This window comes from Loxodonta africana, chromosome 2 (genome assembly GCF_030014295.1).
Source record: "Loxodonta africana isolate mLoxAfr1 chromosome 2, mLoxAfr1.hap2, whole genome shotgun sequence".
NCBI lineage: Eukaryota > Metazoa > Chordata > Mammalia > Proboscidea > Elephantidae > Loxodonta > Loxodonta africana.
The window spans coordinates 151,471,082-151,490,602 of record NC_087343.1 but is presented as its reverse complement, the minus strand read 5'-3'; the positions used below and the strand labels follow the sequence as shown (position 1 = coordinate 151,490,602).

The window sequence follows — 19,521 nt, the reverse complement described above, 5'->3', positions numbered from 1 at the left end:
TAACGTCATGGAACACTTTATGTACAAACTATCAAATGGGAAACTAATTTGCTCTGTAAAATTTTCATCTGAGGCACAATAAAAAACGTAAAATATAATAAAAAATAGTAGCAGTAGTTCATCTAATGCAGGTGTATGACTTGATTATAAAACATAAACAAGGGGAGAGAGTGCTGACATATTCAGGGTTTGCAACCAATGTCACGAAACAAGCTGTGTATTATTTGTAATAATGGGAAGCTAATAAGCTCTGTAAACTTTCACCTAAACAACAAAAAATTCAAAATATAATAAAACAAAAATTGCAATAACTTTTTTCAAATTAGATGACATTTTAATTTCAATCCATTCACTTCTAAACATTTTAAGATAAGACACCCATCCAAGCTCTTTTCCTTTCTCTAGAACCTTCACAGGCAGAGCAACCTCGGGCTGATATAGCAGGAACAAATTAAACTTAACCACATTTCATTTCAAGGACACCTGGAAGTCATTTGTGAAACTACCAGGATCCACTGAATAGTCGCAATACTCTACTGTCATGCCTCTGAGGCGCTTCCATAATGTTAAGTAAGTAAGGGTCAAATGCATTACTTTTACATCAATATCTCTTAAAGCATCACACAGAAAGCTAGCTATTGAGCCAAGACAAACTCTTCAGACCACAGTATAAGCAGGAACATTAAGACTGCTGGTCTCTTGACGCTTCGAGCCTTTAAAATGAAATTTGGCCCTCACCTGATGAATTAAATTTAACTCCGCGCTAAGATATTACTTTCTCTATTCCTTATTTCATAGTATTTGGTTTAATTTTTTCTACAAATTACATCTGTATATTGAAAGACCTTCAGGAAGTAAACATAAACTGTTTGCAGCTTCTCCCCCCTGTTCCCTCTAGAACATAATGCCCATAAGGGCAAGGATCTTTGTTTTTAATCACTAATGTATCCCTAGTGCTCACCACCCGTGTGTCAGTTTGTCGTACTATAGTGGCTTGAGTGTTGCTATGATGATGGAAGCTATGCCACTGGTATTTCAAATACCAGCAGGGTCACCCATGGTGGGCAAGTTTCAGCTGAACTTCTAGTCTATGATAGACTACGCCATCAGGTGGGATCTACCACTAAATGAGGAAATCACGTTTGGTGATATAGAGGGCCAAAGAAGGTGTAGGAGATCCTCGGGGAGGTGGACTGGCACAATAGCATCAACGATGGTCTCGAACATGCTGGCAATTATGGGGATGATGCAGGACCAAAGGTAAGGTTCTGTTCTTTTGTACATAAGGTCAATATGCATTGGAGTCAAATTGATGGCAGCTAACAACATCAATAATCTCTAGTGCCATGAATATCCAAAATAATTAATTTTGTTCATTCTCCCAATTCAGCCAGCATTCATTAAGCAAGCATTTACTGAACACCTGTTCTAGACCCTCAAAGAATATTTTAAATAGTTCCCATCTCCAAAAGCTTAACACCTGGTTGCAGAAAAGACATGGATAAAGGAAATAAAGCAACAATTAAAGGAAATACACAATTAAGTGCAAAACTTCGAGCACCAAAGAAATAATCCAGGATAGTACAGTTTAAAATAGCCTTCAGCAAAGAGATGAGAAAAAATGTGAGCCTTGAAGGCAGAGCAAAAAACCCATTTCTGTCGAGACAATTCCAACCCACAGTGACCCTGTACAACAGCGTAGAACTGCCCCGTGGGGTTTCTAAGGCTGTAATTTTTATGGAAACAGACTGCCACATCTTTCTCCCACAGAGGAGCTCGTGGGTTCAAAAAACCAACATTTTGATTAGCAGCTGAGCAATTAACCACTGTGCTACCAGGGCTCCTGAAGGAAGAGCAGGTTAGGTTTAAACAGGCGGGAAGGAAATTTCAAGAACAGAATGAACAATGTCTTACCAAGGGCATAAGCTCCACCTAACCTGAGTAAGCAGAACACATTGGAAAATGCAGACAGTAAAAGAGAGCCTGGACTAAGGCAATGGCAGTGAAAACAGAACAGGTTCTCAACCTTAGTTACATATTGGGATCACCTGGGGAGCTTTAAAATATACTGACACCTGGATCCCAGCCCAAGTATTTCTCCTTCATTGGTCTGAATCAATACACATCCAAAGTTAAGAATCACTGTCTAAAGGGAAAAACCAAAGGTACTTAATAACCGGCAACATAAGATGAAGAGATAAGACTCAGAAATTATGACAAGATTTTAAGATTGTGTATCTATAAAAACAGTGGCATTACAAGAGAATCCAGGAAACAAAAAGTGAACATACACAAGCACTTCTGGACTTTACCACTCTGTCTACATAATGTTCCACATGGTAAACCAGTTTTTATACATCTGGGTTATCTCAATTCTCCACATACTGCCACAATTACTTGTCTAACACATCATTCATCTTAAAACTTAAAATGAACCGTTTTTTAAAAATTAAGATAGAACTCAATCAAAAGAACATAAATAAATCTGCCATAAAGTCTTCTCAGGTTTCCCAGTTAGAAATAATTTCATTCTCCTTGTAATTCCCACGGCATTTCAGCTTCACTTATTAATGGCATCCCCATTAAATGTCCTGTACAGACCTAACTATTCCAGAAGGGAGGGATCAGTACTCCATTCCTCTTATACAGTGCCAAGCACACTGCTTTACATATGGCACACACTCAATATGAACTGAATGACAGGCAGACATTGCTGGTTAAAGTCGGATTGTCACAAGAGGTTCTAAGTGTTTTTGACTACTTCATAAATAACCAAAAATCTGTTCCCAGTTGCTTCTGCTTCCTACAGACCCTTTTATCGTTCTAAGCTTTCTTCAAGCGTTGCTCCATTTTCCTCCCCCTTTATCTTCACTTCATCACTTTTTGACAGGACCTAGCTAGCTCACTGTTAAAATAAAATGAAGCTAAAGATTTTTATCATAAAGAGAAACATACCCATCTCTAAATTACATTTCTGATTCTCACCTATTATAAACCTTAAATTTCAGCCAAAAATCAAGCATTGGTCTAGTTTTTACTTACAAAATAAAATGAATGTAAGCATGCTCTTATGGTCTCCACGCCTTCAGTATAAATGAGTGCTTCCCACCTTTTCTTACATCATGGCATGAACAAAAAGCACTATCTGTATGACATTCTTGGGAGTAATCAAAACAGAAAGTACTACTTGTATGACACTCTTGAGAGTAACCAGAAGGTAACTTATGACCACGAATGGCTAGCCCAGGAGGTCTGACCAACCCAAGGGCTCAAGGGATACCTTGTACATCAGTTAGGAAACTCTAATATGCAACAATCAGGACAGATTTACCACATACTCTTCCCCATCTCATAACTACTTCAAACATTATGTACCACTCCAGCACTACATATGATTAAAAAACCAAACCCTTTGCCAGTGAGTCAATTCGGACTCATTGCAACCCTACAGGACAGCACAGAACTGCCCCATAGGGTTTCCAAGGCTATAATCTTTACGGAAGTAGATTGCCATGCCTTTCTTCCAAAGAGCAGCTGGTGAGTTTGAACCACCAAAGTTTTTCAATTAGCAGCCCAACACCTAACCACCGCACCACCAGGGCTCCTCTTACACCATGGGGCCTCTATTTTCTTATTTAAGATTTTAACATTGTGAGCCATTCTTCAACTTTGCCGTTTTTTATTATCTTCTGATTTTCAAGCTTCGATATGGATTTTTAAATGTGTCCCACATTTTAAATGTGCCTTATCAACTACTTTTTCCATTTGATTTAACTAAGACTCTAATCTCATTTTTCTGAGATAGACTGCCTATGATCAAAACATGGCAACTGTCTGAAAAATTCAATATACTTCACTAATTTTGCAATATCGTAGAAACAAGATAAACACAGGAAGGGATTCATCTTCACCCTAGGAATTCCTTCATAACTCACCATTATACGTTCACTTATATAGGCATATAAGTGAACAAATAAGATATATGGCAAATGAACAAATGAGAAAGGATCAAGATCTTTTTTCTGAAAAGGGTTATATATGCCAAAAATACCAGTGACGATGACTAATTCATGTTGCCCCTCTCCCCCGAAAACGATTTTATACAACTGTAATTTAATTTATTCCTTCTTTGCCACAGTAAAATATTGACTACAAGGTCTATAAAACCATATTGCCATCTAGTCGATTTAGACACATAGCAATCCTATAGGACAGAGTAGAACTGCCCCAAAGGGCTTCTGAGGCTGAAATCTTTACGAAAGCAGACTGTTCCATCTTTCTCTCACAGAAGAGCTGGTGGGTTTGAACCACTGACTTTTCAGTTAACAGCTGAGCACTTAACCACTGTACCACCAGGGCTCCCTACAAGGTCTATAAAACCCATTGCCGTTGAGTCGATCCCAAGTCATATCGACCCTATACAACACAGCAGGACTGCCCCATGGTTTCCAAGAAGTGGCTGGTGGATTTGAACTGCCGACCTTTTGGTTTGCGGCCAAACTCTTAACCACTGTGTCACCAGGGCTCCACAAGGTCTATAGTGACCCTAAATTAGCATTAAATAATTAGAATTGAAGAGGGAAGGAAAAAGTAAGACATTAACAATAGAGAAAAATCAACAAAGTATTTTCTAAAACAAAAAGTCAGGTGTCAAATACAAGTCTAAAAACTAAAAAAAAGAAAAAAACTATGCAGTTTGCCTAATACAACTCTACTTGGCAATTGCCTACTCTTATTTTGTGTGGTTGATAAAAATATTTCATAAACTATAAATATTAAAGAGATGGATCTTCAGTATTCTCTGTCCAAAATTAGATGTCCACCTAAATGTGATAATGGAATTTTAGTTGTATAGGTCTTTATCTTTAGCAGATGCATGCTGAAATATTTAGAGGTGAAGTGTCACAGTATCTGCAACTTACTTTTAAAAGTTTCAGAGGAAAAAAAGGGGAAATGTATGTGTATATGTATATATACACATACGATTACACACACATACATGCACATGTATCTAACTGGTAAATCTAGATAAAGGGTATAACAGATGTACACTGTACGATTTTTATAAGTTTAAAATTTTTCAAAATAAAACTTTGGGGAGGAAATAGTCACCCAGGAGGCCATTTACCATTCCTTAAAGAATCTGCCCACCCAAAAGAGTCAAGGAAATTTTTTACATTTATAGTTAAAACATCTCAGATCCAACATGTTATGGAAAACTCCTCAGACATAAATACTTGACTTCAAAGAAAAATTCTAACACTCACGTTGCCCATGTACTCAGACAGCAGGTCCTGCAGGGCCTGGCGGACTGCGTTGCACTCTGCCACAATTCGTTCACGCCGGTCATCACGTGTGCAGGATGAGTCTGCCATTAGGGCAGCTCCACTAATGATGCTTTCCAGGCGTTCCTCAAGGGAAGGCCTAAAGCGCTCCTCGCTGAAGCTCAAGGGGTCCACGATGATTTGTTTCTGCAGAGGAAGCATTACTGAAGTTAGTGCTAATCGCTGTTCCCTCCATTATCCAATAAAGTGAGTCAAGTGTTGGTATCAAGATTTAACACAAAAATCTCAATGCATGAAAGAAAGTCATACATTTTGGAAGATGAGGTGCCATCCCATATAAGTTGGCCTCTGATAGATCACTTCCCAAAGAAGGTACTGAAAGCAATACTACCCAGTACAACAGGCCTAGGTAAGGCATGATACCAAAGATGTAAATACAAATATGCTGACATAAAAATCATGTTCGAACTGCTTAATGTGAATACCTACAGGTCAGCCTATACAGTATTAGTAAGTCATCAAATAAGAATTACAAGAAAAACCAGTTATCTTTTTCTTTTGATGTGTACAGTATACATGCTATATTACATTAGTAAAACTGTTTCATGGGGAAAAAAATAAGAACAAAACTGGCCTCTGACCTCAAAGTTTCAGAAAGGGATGCATTCATAATGAAATTCAATTCTCACCTCACACATCTAATGAAATTTTATAAACAAACAATTTTTGATCTCAAATTCATCCTGATGTGTCTAACAGATTTTCCTTCCTTAAAGACCTACAGATATTCTGTAAAAGATATCCAACCTCCCCAACAAAACCACTCCACTCTGTGAGGCGTATCCGTTCTAAAACAAATAAATTCTTTCTCTGTATTCCCCTTCCTTCCTCTCCCTTCCCTGACTCCATTAAACACAGGTTTACCAGTGACTAGTGAGGTCTGGTCACAGCAAGCTATAGGTATAAGGTCAAACATCAACACCTCTAGGATAGCAACTACTGGCCTCCCTCCAACTTCTCTACTTGATACAATTAATGTTCACACTGGTAAATATCTGTACAAATATTTTGCCTTTTTCCTTATAGGGACTATGTTTCTATTCACTTCAACCTAAATGTCAGTTTTTTTTCTACCGAAACCTTGCCCTTTTTCGGTAAGTAAACATTTCCTCCTTCCCTACCAAAGAAACTTCAGTTTTGAAACTGAACATACAATATCTTGAGTTCATTATTAACTTACATTTTAGCTGGCCATTTTTCTTACCAGATTAAGTTATTACAGGTTTTATCTGGTCCAAACTGCATATACGATGCTTGTGGCCAGTGAGAATAAGGCGTGAATGGGTCACAGAATTCTAAAAGTTTTTTAGCAATGGACCTGACATCACTTGGCCCAATTCCCTCTTTTTACAAATGAAGGAACTGTGGCCCTAAGAGGTTAAGTGGCTTCTGATACAGATTACTCAAATGAGGGCAAAATGCCATCCTTGCTGTCTTCAAAGAGGCAAGTTCTTAATACTACAAAATTTGAGTAGTGAAAAGCAACAGTGCCAGTAAATTGTAAGATGCATCACAAGTGTTTGCTATAAAGTTATTTAATGTTTAAGGTTCCAGGGTAAAAATTCAGTTCTAATACCATGGTCTTTAGACTTACCACTGTCTTTATGATTTATGAAAGTTTTAAATCAGCCATGCACATCAGCAAGGATCAGTTACCCAAGTCAAAGAAAAAGGGTGAGACAAAGGTAAGAAACAAAAGGTAAAAGCAAGGAAAAACTGTTAAAAACAAAATGCACTCCACTATATTGATTCTATACCTGAAAGTATATTTTTTACTTATGAAAGAATGCTGGTCACCTATAAGACAATTTTCTCTTACTTAAAAAAAGTACCCAACACTTGGTTTTACAGATATATAATCTTCAAACCCTGGTTGCATAGTGGTTAAGAGCTACAGCTGCTAACCAAAGGCCTGCAGTTTGAATCCACCAGATGCTCCTTGAAAACCACATGGGGCAGTTCTACTCTGTCTACAGAGTCTCTATGAGTTGGAATCGACTGGACAGCAACAGGTTTCGATTTTTTTTTTTTTTTTGGTATACCTTCAAAAAATCTTAAGCTGCTGCCACCTACTGGAAGCCATAAGGCATTATGGTTAAGAATAAAAAACAAAATAATTTTTAAAAAATTAAGATTAGAGTTGTACACATAAGACAGTGAGCTTGCACATCTGTTGTAAAAGGTAATTATATGGCACTGTGCTAAGAAGGTATTTTAATCCCAAATTTGCTCCTACTTGATTAAATTTTTGTCCGTTATTATTTCAATTTAGTCACTGCCAAGATAAGTGCATCTAGACAGACAAGTAAGATTACAGTGTAAGTAAGATTCTGCTGCAGCCACTTATGATATGTCTGTATCTCCTACTAGACTATGAGCCCCTGGAAGGCTAAGCCAAAGTCCACATCGCCTTCGTATCTCTCATAGCTTCATATCTGCAAGATCAAAATTTTGGTTGAAATGAACCAAACTCATATCCTCAATAAAGAATGAACTCATGGGAAACACAAATTGTACAGAAGAATTCAGAATTTTAACTCAAACAAAAATAAAAAACCGAAAAGATGAACACTTTAGGTCAAGTCAAGATCAAGCAGGCTGATGATTCATAACAATTTCTTTCCACTTAGACTGCAAATCTAAGTGGAAACTGAGCTTTCATTAGAAGCCTTGATCACATATCCCTAAGAGCCTGTTGTCTTTTGGGTGGTGGTCAAGAGCCTGAAGATTCCTCCCAAGTATAACTTACATCAAAGTTATTGAGCGCGTAAGCCAGTTCTCCTCCACCACCACCCTGGTGCTGGGAGGCATCGTCTGACGCGGTGGCCTGGGCAGCGTTGGAAATGCCCGTGACCGCCTGCTGCAGCTGCTTGTATATCAGGTCCCTGTTGGCCTTATAGGCTGCGACATCAGGGTGCTGTAGGCATGCCTGGGATGCAGTATAGAGGATCGGAACATTTTTCTGCAGGATTCCTCTGGCTGCAGCCATCTGATCACGATGGCCCGCATCTTTCAGTTCCTACAAAGGTGAAAAAGGAATTGGAACAATCTTTACATGCATTCCAGTCATATAAAAATTTGTTAGTAAATGCTGAAAAATTAGAATTTCTACTAATAGACACAATATCATTAACAGTCTGGCCTGAAAGGTAATTACAAGGGAGGCAATATGGCTTAGCAGGAAAGAGTCCAAACTTTGAAATCAGACAGACCTAGAATTAAATCTTCAACTCTACTTCTTCCTAGCTATTGCGGTCCTTTTTAAAACTCTGTACTCAGTTTCTCTTTCTGCAAAATAGGAGCAATAGTAGTACCACTCATATACTTATTAGAGGACTAAATGGGATAATGCATGTAAAGCACCTAGCACAGTACTAAACAAGGCACGAAATAAAAGGCAAAACATAAAACTGCCTAGTATTGTAATTACAGTTAATAAAGATGTATATACTTATCCTGACCAAAATAGAAAGATCATTTGGAGATACATTTAAACACAGTATCATTTATTATGAGGACTTCTTTTTTTATTGTTATACAAATTCATTAAGAGTTTTGTGAAAGTTGGGATGGGATACCACAACTGTATATGAACTATGCAAACTGACCAGGTGAGGACTCGGCAGCCTATTCTCAGAAGTACACAACTTGCGCTTAGCCCCCTCCTACCCCAAAAGGCCACCTTAGGACACAGAAGCATCCTTTCTTCACACAGTAAAGCCAAACAGTTCACTGATCAAAAACAGGTCATTCAGGCATAAAGCTGAGGCCCATGTGCTCCATGATCTCAAAGAGGTATTTCATTGTAATACTCTGCACAGTTGTGGCCTTGAGTGACTGTCCTTTTTCTGTTTGCTTTACTTAATAATTATAATCCAGTTAAAAAGACTTGAGGTTCCTAGCATTGTTTCCACTTCTGGCATCAACTTGGTACAACACTGGGCAGGATAATAAATGCTAAGTGACAAATTTGCATTACTGACAATAAGAAAGATTGGAATGGGGTATTTCTGGTACCCCATTGTTATTCAAATTACTCAGCAGAAGGAAAAGAAACCCAAGTCTTTCATAAATGTGGGTCATCATCACAGAGGAAGAATACAGGCGGTAACCCTAACTAACCACAGTATCTGTTCCAACTCCATTTTACATATGATCATAGAATTCCAATGTTAATATCATCAACTAAATCCTAGAGGTTTAAAACTGAGTTATTACATGTGTAAACGGTAAAAGAAAATTGGCTAACATAGAAAAGGCTGAAGTCAATTACTCAATTAAAAGTCTGATTTAGCCACTTAATGGCTCATCTTTCTAGATGAGCTCCTAAGTAAGCACTGGAAACATGAAACTGGCTTCCTTTTTCTGAAACTCTACCTCGGTATGTATCTTAGGTTTGCATCTTTATTGAAACCTTGTATAATATGACAGCTTACTTCTCCTCCTAGAATTCTTTTCTCATTTGGCATCTGAATTTGCATCTAATAACTCACAGCCCTCCAAATGTCCTGTAGCTCAGTACATTAGGCTAAATATTCAGAAACAGGACCCTGCGGATTTAGAAAATCAGCGATCATTTCAAGATTCAAGTTAATCTGTATGACAAGAGGCTGAAGCTAACCATTATGCTTCAACACCTGGTGCACATATTCTGTGTGGCATTTTCTAAATGTCCTGCCCTCCCTACAATCTCAGGGACTCTAATTTAAGTCTCCTAGGGAGGCACTTGCCTTTACGCATTTATACTGTCCTCTCTTTTATAAAACACTTTGTAATCAGCTTTGGCATCCCTCCTAAGTATCTGTAACACAGATGAGTACAGCATCTTACACAGGTTACCAAAGACACGTCCACCTAAAGTTAACAGGTGCCAGAATTACTATTCAACAGCTTACTTTCCTAAAGCCACAGTCAGGCCTGGTACGATAAACTTCTACCTCTCCAAAGACTACATTTGGTTAAATATTCAGAAACAGAACCCTATGGCTTTATAGACTCCAGCTATGACAAGGGGCTGGAACTAACCATGAGTCTTAAACAGCCAGTGAACATGTTCTGTGTGGTTATTTTCTAAATTTCCTGCCTTCACCACATGTGTATCTCTGGTAGATCCTATTTACCAGGTACGGTGGATATATTTTAATCTATGATGAAAATGACAACTAAATAGTATCATTCGTCCTAACTGCTGAAGTGTTCTACTTTCTCTCTTTAGAACTGTTTTTGCCTTGCATAAGGAAATTAGATTTTGTTAAGACAGGAAAATGGACACTATTTAAGGTAATAAGAATAGTTATCAGTCAAAAGCATTCTTTTCAAGATACACAGTGGTGATAGGGAGCCCTGGTAGCACAATGGTTAAGCACTGGGCTGCTGACTAAAAAGCTGGCGGTTTGAACCCACCCAGCAGCTCCACAGGGGAAAGACCTGGTGATCTGCTTCCACAAAGATTACCCTATGGGGAGGTTCTACTTTATTACTTGGGATCGCTATGAGTTGAAATCGACTTGACGCCACCTAACAACAACACAGTGCTGATACTTAAGTCAGATTACAGAAAAAAGCGAGCTTTTAAGCTATACAGTAAATAACATGAAATCAGAGCCCACTGGGTCTATGATTCCCAACCTCACCAATCCAGTTACGATTCAGACAAACTCAAGATCAGCCAAACAAATGTATAAAGAGGAAATAATGGAATTCAACGTAATCCGAACTATCCATCCCAAGCAGCAACCAAGAAATAAAGGGTAACTTCTGAGCAATCTGTAACACTATTTCTACCCAAGAGCTGAAAATTAAATTGAAAGTATCCTCTCATTTCTTTCTGAACAATATAAAACTGAAGCCTTGATACATTTGATCAAAATGTCTTCTCTTTAATTCAGACAACTATACTTAAAGAAATGGTCCATGGACAAACAACCCACGTAGTCCAGAATACTTACAAATAAAACACTGACAGTACCATTGCCAACGGCTCTGTTCAGATTTTCAGAAAAATAATCATGGAAGCCAGAATTAGGTAAGAAATAAGAAGCATCAAGTTCTCGCCAAATACCTCAACAAGTTCTATGTACCTGGGCGGATGGAATGCAAACATCAGAGCATTCCATCTCAGTCTGCTGGGGAGCAAGGCTGACAATGTGAGGCAGAGGTGGTCCTCTTCACAGAGACCAGGGGTGATGCCAACTCCTCCTTACCTCTGCAATCATTTTTACCATTACAGCCAAAGAAGAGCCTAACGGAAATCCAACACTTCTAGTCAGCAAATAATACTCTAGCCCAAGAAAGAAATAACGGATTAGGGTAGTACTTAGAATCCCATTACAGGATGGATTAATAGTATAGCAAAGTGATTTTTTCACTCATTCTTTAAACAAATAATTATTGAACACTACTAGGTCCAGGCAACATTCTACACATTGGAGATAAATGGTGTAGTGTTAAAAAAAAAAAAAAAATACCGTATCCCTGTCCTCTGGAGCCAGCCGGCCTGGATTCAAATCCTGGCTCCACCAATTTCTAGATAATGGCCTTGCACAAATTACTTTATCTGTGCTGCAGTTGCTTCATCTATAAAAATTAATATGTGACAAAGTGTTAGATCTATCTTATACTCTTTTGTAAAGATTGAGTTTATGTTTATAAAGGGCTTATGAGAGTATTTTAGCACACAGTAAACACTTTATTGGAGCTATCCATTACCATCAGCAACATCACCACAACTACCACACCAAATCCCAGAAAATCCTTAAGGACAATTAGGTAAATTCCAGAGAGCCAGCTAACCTTATGAGGTTTATCATTTCCTCATTGGGTGGCTGCCTACTCAAATGATAAGAAGGCTAAGCCAAATACTGCTCTTTAGGAAATACTCCCTTTTCTAAACTAGAGGTGCCTGCAAAGATGAGAGGTCACTGAGAGGTAAATTACTACATACCATGGGTAATGAAAAAGTCAAAGGTCCAAACAGTCTAGCGGGCTAAACACATAAAAAAAAACACATAGCAGTGGGGAAATTCTGCCAGAAAACACACATGAGAAATATGACCAGTTGCTAAAGGAGGCCAGTTGTCAGAATTCAAAGGGAGAATAAAGTTTCTACCAGGCTGGGCCCTCAGGATGAAATGAATAGAAGTTTAATTCCCATGAGAAACACTAACTTAAAGGAATACACACTAAGGCCCAGGTCCTATGAATAGCCATTTTGTGAACAGGAGGCATACAGGAGTCTACAGCCAGGCTACTCAAAGGTTTCTCTTGTAGAAGGTTAAGGCTACAGGTTAAGGAATTAAGGAAAACTACAATGACTATGACATAATACAAAGCCAAGAAAAACTTTAAAATAGGAACAGGTATCACTCAGAATTCCAACAGAAAATAATAAAAGCAAATTGGGTAATTCAAAGACGGTTTGGGGACTATGTTACAAAGGTACAGGCAAGGTACAAGGAAACCACAAGGCTGTTTAGTGTTTAGGACACTTAAACCTGAAGCGGGCAAGAGGAAGCAGCAACTACCTGAACTGAGGAAGAAGGTAAATTTTAGCCACCCAGAGCAACCAGCAAGGAAAGAGTCAGGGCAATTTCGACCCCAGCCTCACTCTGACCCCAGCCTCACTCTCCTCTGTCTCCTGCTGGTACTCCTACTCGCCAAGCCCTGAGGGGCAAAGGAACCCTTGGATAGAAGCCAGACAGGTCAGGTTCCTGGTGCAGAGCTGGATGAACAAGGATGGAAAGCAGATGTGGAAGGGTAAACAGAACAATAACCAGCATATGCACAGAAGTTCAGAATTTTTGTGACATCATATTTCAGAAATGTTTGACATTTACTATTACTTTTTTTCTAACACATCAGGAATTATGTATACGGAACTCTTCTTGGATTCATGGCACAAAGGATTAAAACTCAGCCGATATTACTTTCTATTAAGTTTCTCCAGTAGCATACAAAATTCTGGATTGTTAGTATGTTTTACCTCAAGAGCATCATCTGTTTACTTATTCCACCATTTTGCAAAGATACATAATATTAAGTGGCAGTCTAAATGTCCTTACTTTGCTCAAATAACAGCAAGTCTTCAAAAACCAGTATCAGACTGTTAAGACAGTACTATTCATCAAACTTTGTTTTTAAATATAACTAACATTTATTTCACTTATTCAAATGAGAATTTATATCAAGAACATTAAGTATAATAAATCATGAACATAAACTGGCTACCTTGCCATATTTGTAGAATTATCAGACTATTGACAAGTTTTCTTAGAATCAATCAGTACCAACAAAAAGAAAAAAGCTACTTGTGATTTATATGGTAAAGAGATAAGTCAACAAGATAAATGATCAAAGCACACTGTGCCTACACTAACTAAATTCCTCAAGCAGTACACCAAATCTAACTATATTATTGTATATACTGGAAATGTTAAAAGCAGGATCTTAAATGTTCAGAGTCAATTTGATTACATCTTATGAGCAACATGAGTTAATACTATGGCTTGAAATACAAGCAATAGCTACTATTCACTGATCGCCTAGTGCTGAGGGACTACTAGTACCAGATATTGTACTTAACACTTTAGATACATTATTTAATTCTATCTCCTCAACCCTGTGGGGGAGAGATTATACTCTAAGGTAAATATAAATGAATGAAGGTTACAAAAAGTCTCCAAAGCTGATGTTGTCATATATTAGACATTTATAGTACTGACAACCATCTTCCCTTAATAAAAATGGCACTGTTGGCTGCTACCCAAGCCCGCTCCACACGCCCACTCTATCCCCATTTTCCTCCTGCCTGTCAGAGCTCTTCTTGGGTGTTCCTGTCCTCAGGAAGCCTATCCTTATCCACCAGGCAGAAGATGGATCTTGATTACTCTGCATCAGGGATGGTAGCTCCTTTCCTCTTGCCAATGATTGGTGGGGAATGGGCGTGTTACACAATTCAGATTTACGAAAAGTCTTCTGGGGGCTTCTAGACTTGTTAACTTACAAAGACAGACATGGAAGAAAGTTTCTTTTTTCCCACCAGACACACTGATCTGTGCAAATGTCATGCCTAGAGCTTCTGTGGCCATTGGGAACAGGACACTGAGAATGACAATGCTGGAAAATGTGAAGAACTGGATCCTTGATGACATTGCAAAGCCCCTAAATTTAACAACCCTAGAGTCACTCAATCTACTGTGGGACTACTAGTTAGTGAGAAAATAAATGTCACGTTGTTTAAAGCATTTGGGGTTTTCTGTGAACTGTAGTACAAAGTATACCAACTGAAACAGACACTGACTAACAATAACAAAAATTAGTCTTTTTAGGGCTTTTTTAAAAAATAAAACATCAGGGCTACCAAAGTTATAAACAGCTGGATGGCTACACGTGTATCTTGCCTGCAAAAAACACACCTAAAACACACAGCATCCCACAGGAAAGGTTTCAAAGCAGCCCAGGAGCAAAAAAAAAAAAAAAAACAGTTATCAAGCTTGGAAAAATAAGAATATAATACTAATGTGCCACACAACATAAATTCACAACACTATGGAATTACTAATAAGAAATACTCAAACAGTGACAAAACACTGGGCAGGGGGGTACTTTCTGATATAGACATAATTCTAACATGTTTTAACCTGTTTAGATTTTTCTTAAAATGTGAATTAAACTTCACCAGCCACTCAGGTTAATCCCTCAATGCACCTAACAAAGGCTTATCACCTCTCCAGACACTATCTTCATCTAGAATTACAAAGCCACTTAAAGTAAAATTACCCAAAGAATTAAAATAGGAGCATAACTTGAATGCAATTTAATTACAGCTTTATTAACAACACAATACTGAAAGGATATGCCTTAGTTAAGATGTTTTGATGAAACTGTATTGGCAGAGGGAGGCAATGATACCTTCAGAAAACATAGGCAGATGGATTTTTCTCAATAGTCAGTAATATAAACGGCTTTAATATATCCCCCAAATCATGACTATACCCGTTGTCTTTTGGATGCCATAATGTTCAGCTTATCCACTTCAGGTTTCAGGGCTTTATACTGTATTCCTAAGTCTTGTTCGGTGCCAGCGTTCCTCAGTTTCAAGATACCATCTTCTACCTATAAAACATGCCCCCAGAAAAAGAAAAATTCTGAACTCTAAGTCTGTATATAAAATAGACAGTACCCTAGAATTTTTTACGGCTTTTAACAGCTCCTCAGAAAGCCAGCAATCCAAACTTTCTCTTGAGCTTGCATGGCCCTCAAATATTTAAGCAGCTATTATATCAGAGCATGATAGGTAGTACTGGCCCACAGCAGGAAGGACAGCATTACACTGATCTCTGTCTAAAAATTTAAGGAGCCCTGGTGATGCGACAGTTAAACACTCAGCTGCTAACCAACAGGTCGGCAGTTTGAACCAACCCAGCAGTGCCACAAAAGAAAAGGTCTGGCAATCTGCTTCTGTAAAGATTACAGCCAAGAAAACCCTATGGGGCAGTTCTACTCTGTCACATGGGGTCGTTATGAGTTAGAATCAACTCAATGGCACCCAATAATAACAATCTAAAAGTGTACAATTTAATATATTCTTTGTTTTTCAATTCTGGAACTCTACTGGTACAAGGAAATGTTTAAACATTACTGAAAAAAGGGGAAGGAGTAAAAACAAGACCTTTGCTACAAATTCTTTATTAGAAACAGTAACAACACTAGCTCATAGTGGAACCAGCATCATGTACATTTGGAATAGAGTAGTAAGTGGTATTTAAACAAAAACATCCCTAGTTCATTTAGGTAAACCGGGTTCAAAACCCCACTAAATCCTAAGGAATGCTGAACTAAGTCTTGCCAGGAGCAACCTCACTGTGATAGAGCGAATTACAGACATAGGCCTGTACTTACGACTTTCAGCTGAACAAGTAATTTGTAGACATCTGCCATGTCAGCCAAAATCAGCAGCCGGGTAACGGCAGAGAGCAACGCTCGAGCCGCGCGAACCATGTTGCCACGTTTCACAGAAGAGCAGGGATCATCCGCAAACTCTCCCGCAGCACTCTTCATCAAGTCACCTGTGTCAGAGTGAAAAGGCAAATTCAACAGGAATGTACCTGAATAACTGCCCTATATTTTTTAAAACTGAAATAGTTCAAACTATATATTCTAGGGACAGATTTAGTTTAAAGGTTTTTATTTTTGTTTGTTTTACAGCTGTCACTAAGAATAGAACCCTCATACTGCTGATGAAAGCACAATACCCAGAATGTGATTTGGCACTGCATATCAAGAGCCTTAAAAATACTTCTTCCCTTTGATCTAATAATACCTTTTTCCAGAATGTATCCTAAAAAAATAATTCAAGATTTGAGTGGGACAAAAAATGGATCTAATGTAACTACTCTCCCAATCACAGAATGTGGTAACCACTATGCAGGACTATGACACTTTATTAACTATCCCAAATGTCTAATGTATAAAGCCCTGGTTCATTTTTCTCATAGGAAAACTCACGAACAACTGAAATGCTCCACAATAAACATCTAGGTAAATAAATTACGATGCAGCCTAACAGTTGACTATTATGCAAATATTAATATATCTATGAAAAGTGTTAGGGCTTATGATGAATCCTTAGGCAGAAAAAAGACAAATTATAAATGTATGTGGTCTGTGTTTAAAAATACAGGAAAAAATTGGAAGCCAAAGGCAAGTAATAGTTACCACTAGGTTATTCTGTACTTATTAAAACATTTTCTACAATGAACATGTATTACATCTCTTATCAGGAAAAAAAGAAAAGCTTAAAATGTATAATAGATTTCATTATAGTCATTAGGGATATTCAACTTACACAACCCTGAGTTCAGCAATGCTAAAAATTTATTTTTAACATTTCCTGGAAAACGTATAAAACAACTTAAACTTTTATTATTTATTTCTATTAATAATCTTTAAGGGTACCTACTGTCCCTCTCTTCTCATAGATGGAAGCAACTAGAGGACCACGGCTGTGGCTTGTCCACCTGTTGTACTGAGCACCTGTATGGTAATTATCTCTGGATTCCTAGAAAAGCAATTACTCCCTCCCTGGGACGAGCATGTTCTCTTGAGGTTAAAGCCCAAATAAAGGCCGTGCACTCTCCCACCTCTTCCATGAATGCAAAAAAAAAAGAAAAAGGCACTCTCAAGAAGTCTAGCTATTTCGGAACCCAAAACCAAAAAAACCCATTGCCTTCCAGTCGATTCTGACTCATAGTGACCCTACAGGAGGACAAAGAACTGCCCCATACAGTTTCCAAGGAGTAGCTGGTAGATTCAAACTGCCTGTCTTTTGGTTAGTGGCCGTAGCTCTTAACCACTACACCACTGGGGTTTCCGTTTCTGAACAGACCTACCAAATTTCTCCTAGCTATGAATTTTTGTTGCAGAAATGAGTTTAGGAGGGGAAAGAGTCAAATTCATCCTCAGATGCATATAGCAATTAGACTTAGAAAAACTAGATAGTACATGAAGAGTAAAGGAAGGCACCACATATCTGTCAGGACAGAATTAACTCGTAATGAAGAATTTTAGAGTTAAAAATAAAAGGGTTTTCCTGGATCTAATGAAGTCTTACCTTATATCTTTAGAAAGATACAGACATACGGCAATCACTAAGTGGACACACAAGATAAACAATGGTATTTAAAAAGACTCAGCTCAGTCATTTGCTCATTGTGTTTAGATTTACCTGCTCAACAGCTACCTTCAAGAGCATTCATGCCTTCTTTCAACAAATGTTGAGTGAGCACCTTCTATAAATGAGTCACTATTCTATACACTTGGGGTACAGATAAACTAACCAAACAAAAATCCATGGCTCCAGGGAACTTACATTCTTGTGGAAGGAGAAAGACAATAAACATAATAAGCCAATCATATAGTTTGACAGAAAATAGTACCTTGGGGGTGAGTGGGTTGACAGGAGGAATGGGGAGAGTGGGGATATAAGATGTAATTTAAAACAGGGGGAGAGTCAGGGTAAGCCTCATTGAAAAGGTATCATTTAAAGTCTTGAAAAAGGGTAGGAGCTATATGGCTATCTGCAAGAAGAACATTCCTGGTAAGTGCACACTAGCATGATCACAGAAGGCCAAGGCAGCCCATGTGGCTGGCACAGAGGGAATGAAGAACAGCTTTGTGGGAGGTGCAGAAGTCAGATTTCAAGGGTTATAGAACAAGTTAGGAGCCCTGGTGGTACAGTGATTAAAGCATTAAAGCGCTCAGTTGCTAACCAAAAGATAAGTGGTTCAAACCTGCCAGCTGCTCCGTGGGAGAAAGATGTGGCAGTCTGCTTCCATAAAGATTTCAACCTTGGAAACCCTATGGGGCAGTTCTACTTTGTCCTCCAGGGTCACTATGAGTCAAAATCAACTTGATGGCAACGGGTGGGTGGTATAGGACAAGTTAGAAATAAGACTGCTGTTTCAAGAAGAAGGAAAAGTCTAGAACCTACCAATGGAAAAAAAAATTTTGGGGGGGGTGGTGGCGTAGGGATAGCAGTATGATGAAGAGGGTAGGATCATGAACTCTGTCAGACAGACAGAAACCACAGCTTCAGTACTAAGTAGGCCTCAGTTTCCATAACTGTAAAACAAAGATAATAATACAGACAGTCCTCACTTTACACAGTAGTACAGGATTTTTTTTTAAGCTGAAACAGTACAAAGACACCTTAACAATCAATGGAAAAATTATGATTGTCCCATGACCTTTAAAATTTGTCAAAATATTAAAAGCTCCTTTACTGTCAATTATAAATACAAGAGGAAGTAAAAAAAATAGCACAACTAATATTTATTTAGTACGCTAACTCAGAACATTAGAAACACTGAGCATTAAAGTGTTTGCTTTCTTTGCCAAAAAAAAAAAAAAAAACTCGAAAATAGTTTGAACAATGCTTGCCTTATCGTCACATAACTTAGGATACAGAGCGAGCATCTTTTCTATGCCTTGGTGAATTGTCATACTCCTTGCAAAGTCTGGATCAGTTTCCAACATTTTGTCCTTTTCAATGTCTTGAAATATCTCCAGGAGTTCCTTTAATGTGAAGTTTTTGATGACAGCACTTCCTGTGGGACATCCTTCATCCTTTTTTCTTTATTTACATTGATAAGTACACCTTCACTAAGTTCCTCTGGCT

General features: G+C 38.2%; 1 protein-coding gene across 1 annotated transcript in view; it reads right to left on the bottom strand.

Annotated features, from left to right (window-relative positions):
• Positions 1-19,521, bottom strand: part of CTNNA1 (catenin alpha 1) — a 195,404-nt gene that overhangs the window by 112,690 nt on the left and 63,193 nt on the right. Inside the window, exons 4-7 of the mRNA XM_064276791.1 lie at positions 16,245-16,411; positions 15,339-15,458; positions 8,095-8,364; positions 5,268-5,471 (exon numbers count right to left, since the gene is read on the bottom strand). Coding sequence (XP_064132861.1) covers positions 5,268-5,471; positions 8,095-8,364; positions 15,339-15,458; positions 16,245-16,411 — 761 coding nt within the window. The remainder of the gene's footprint in view (positions 1-5,267; positions 5,472-8,094; positions 8,365-15,338; positions 15,459-16,244; positions 16,412-19,521) is intronic.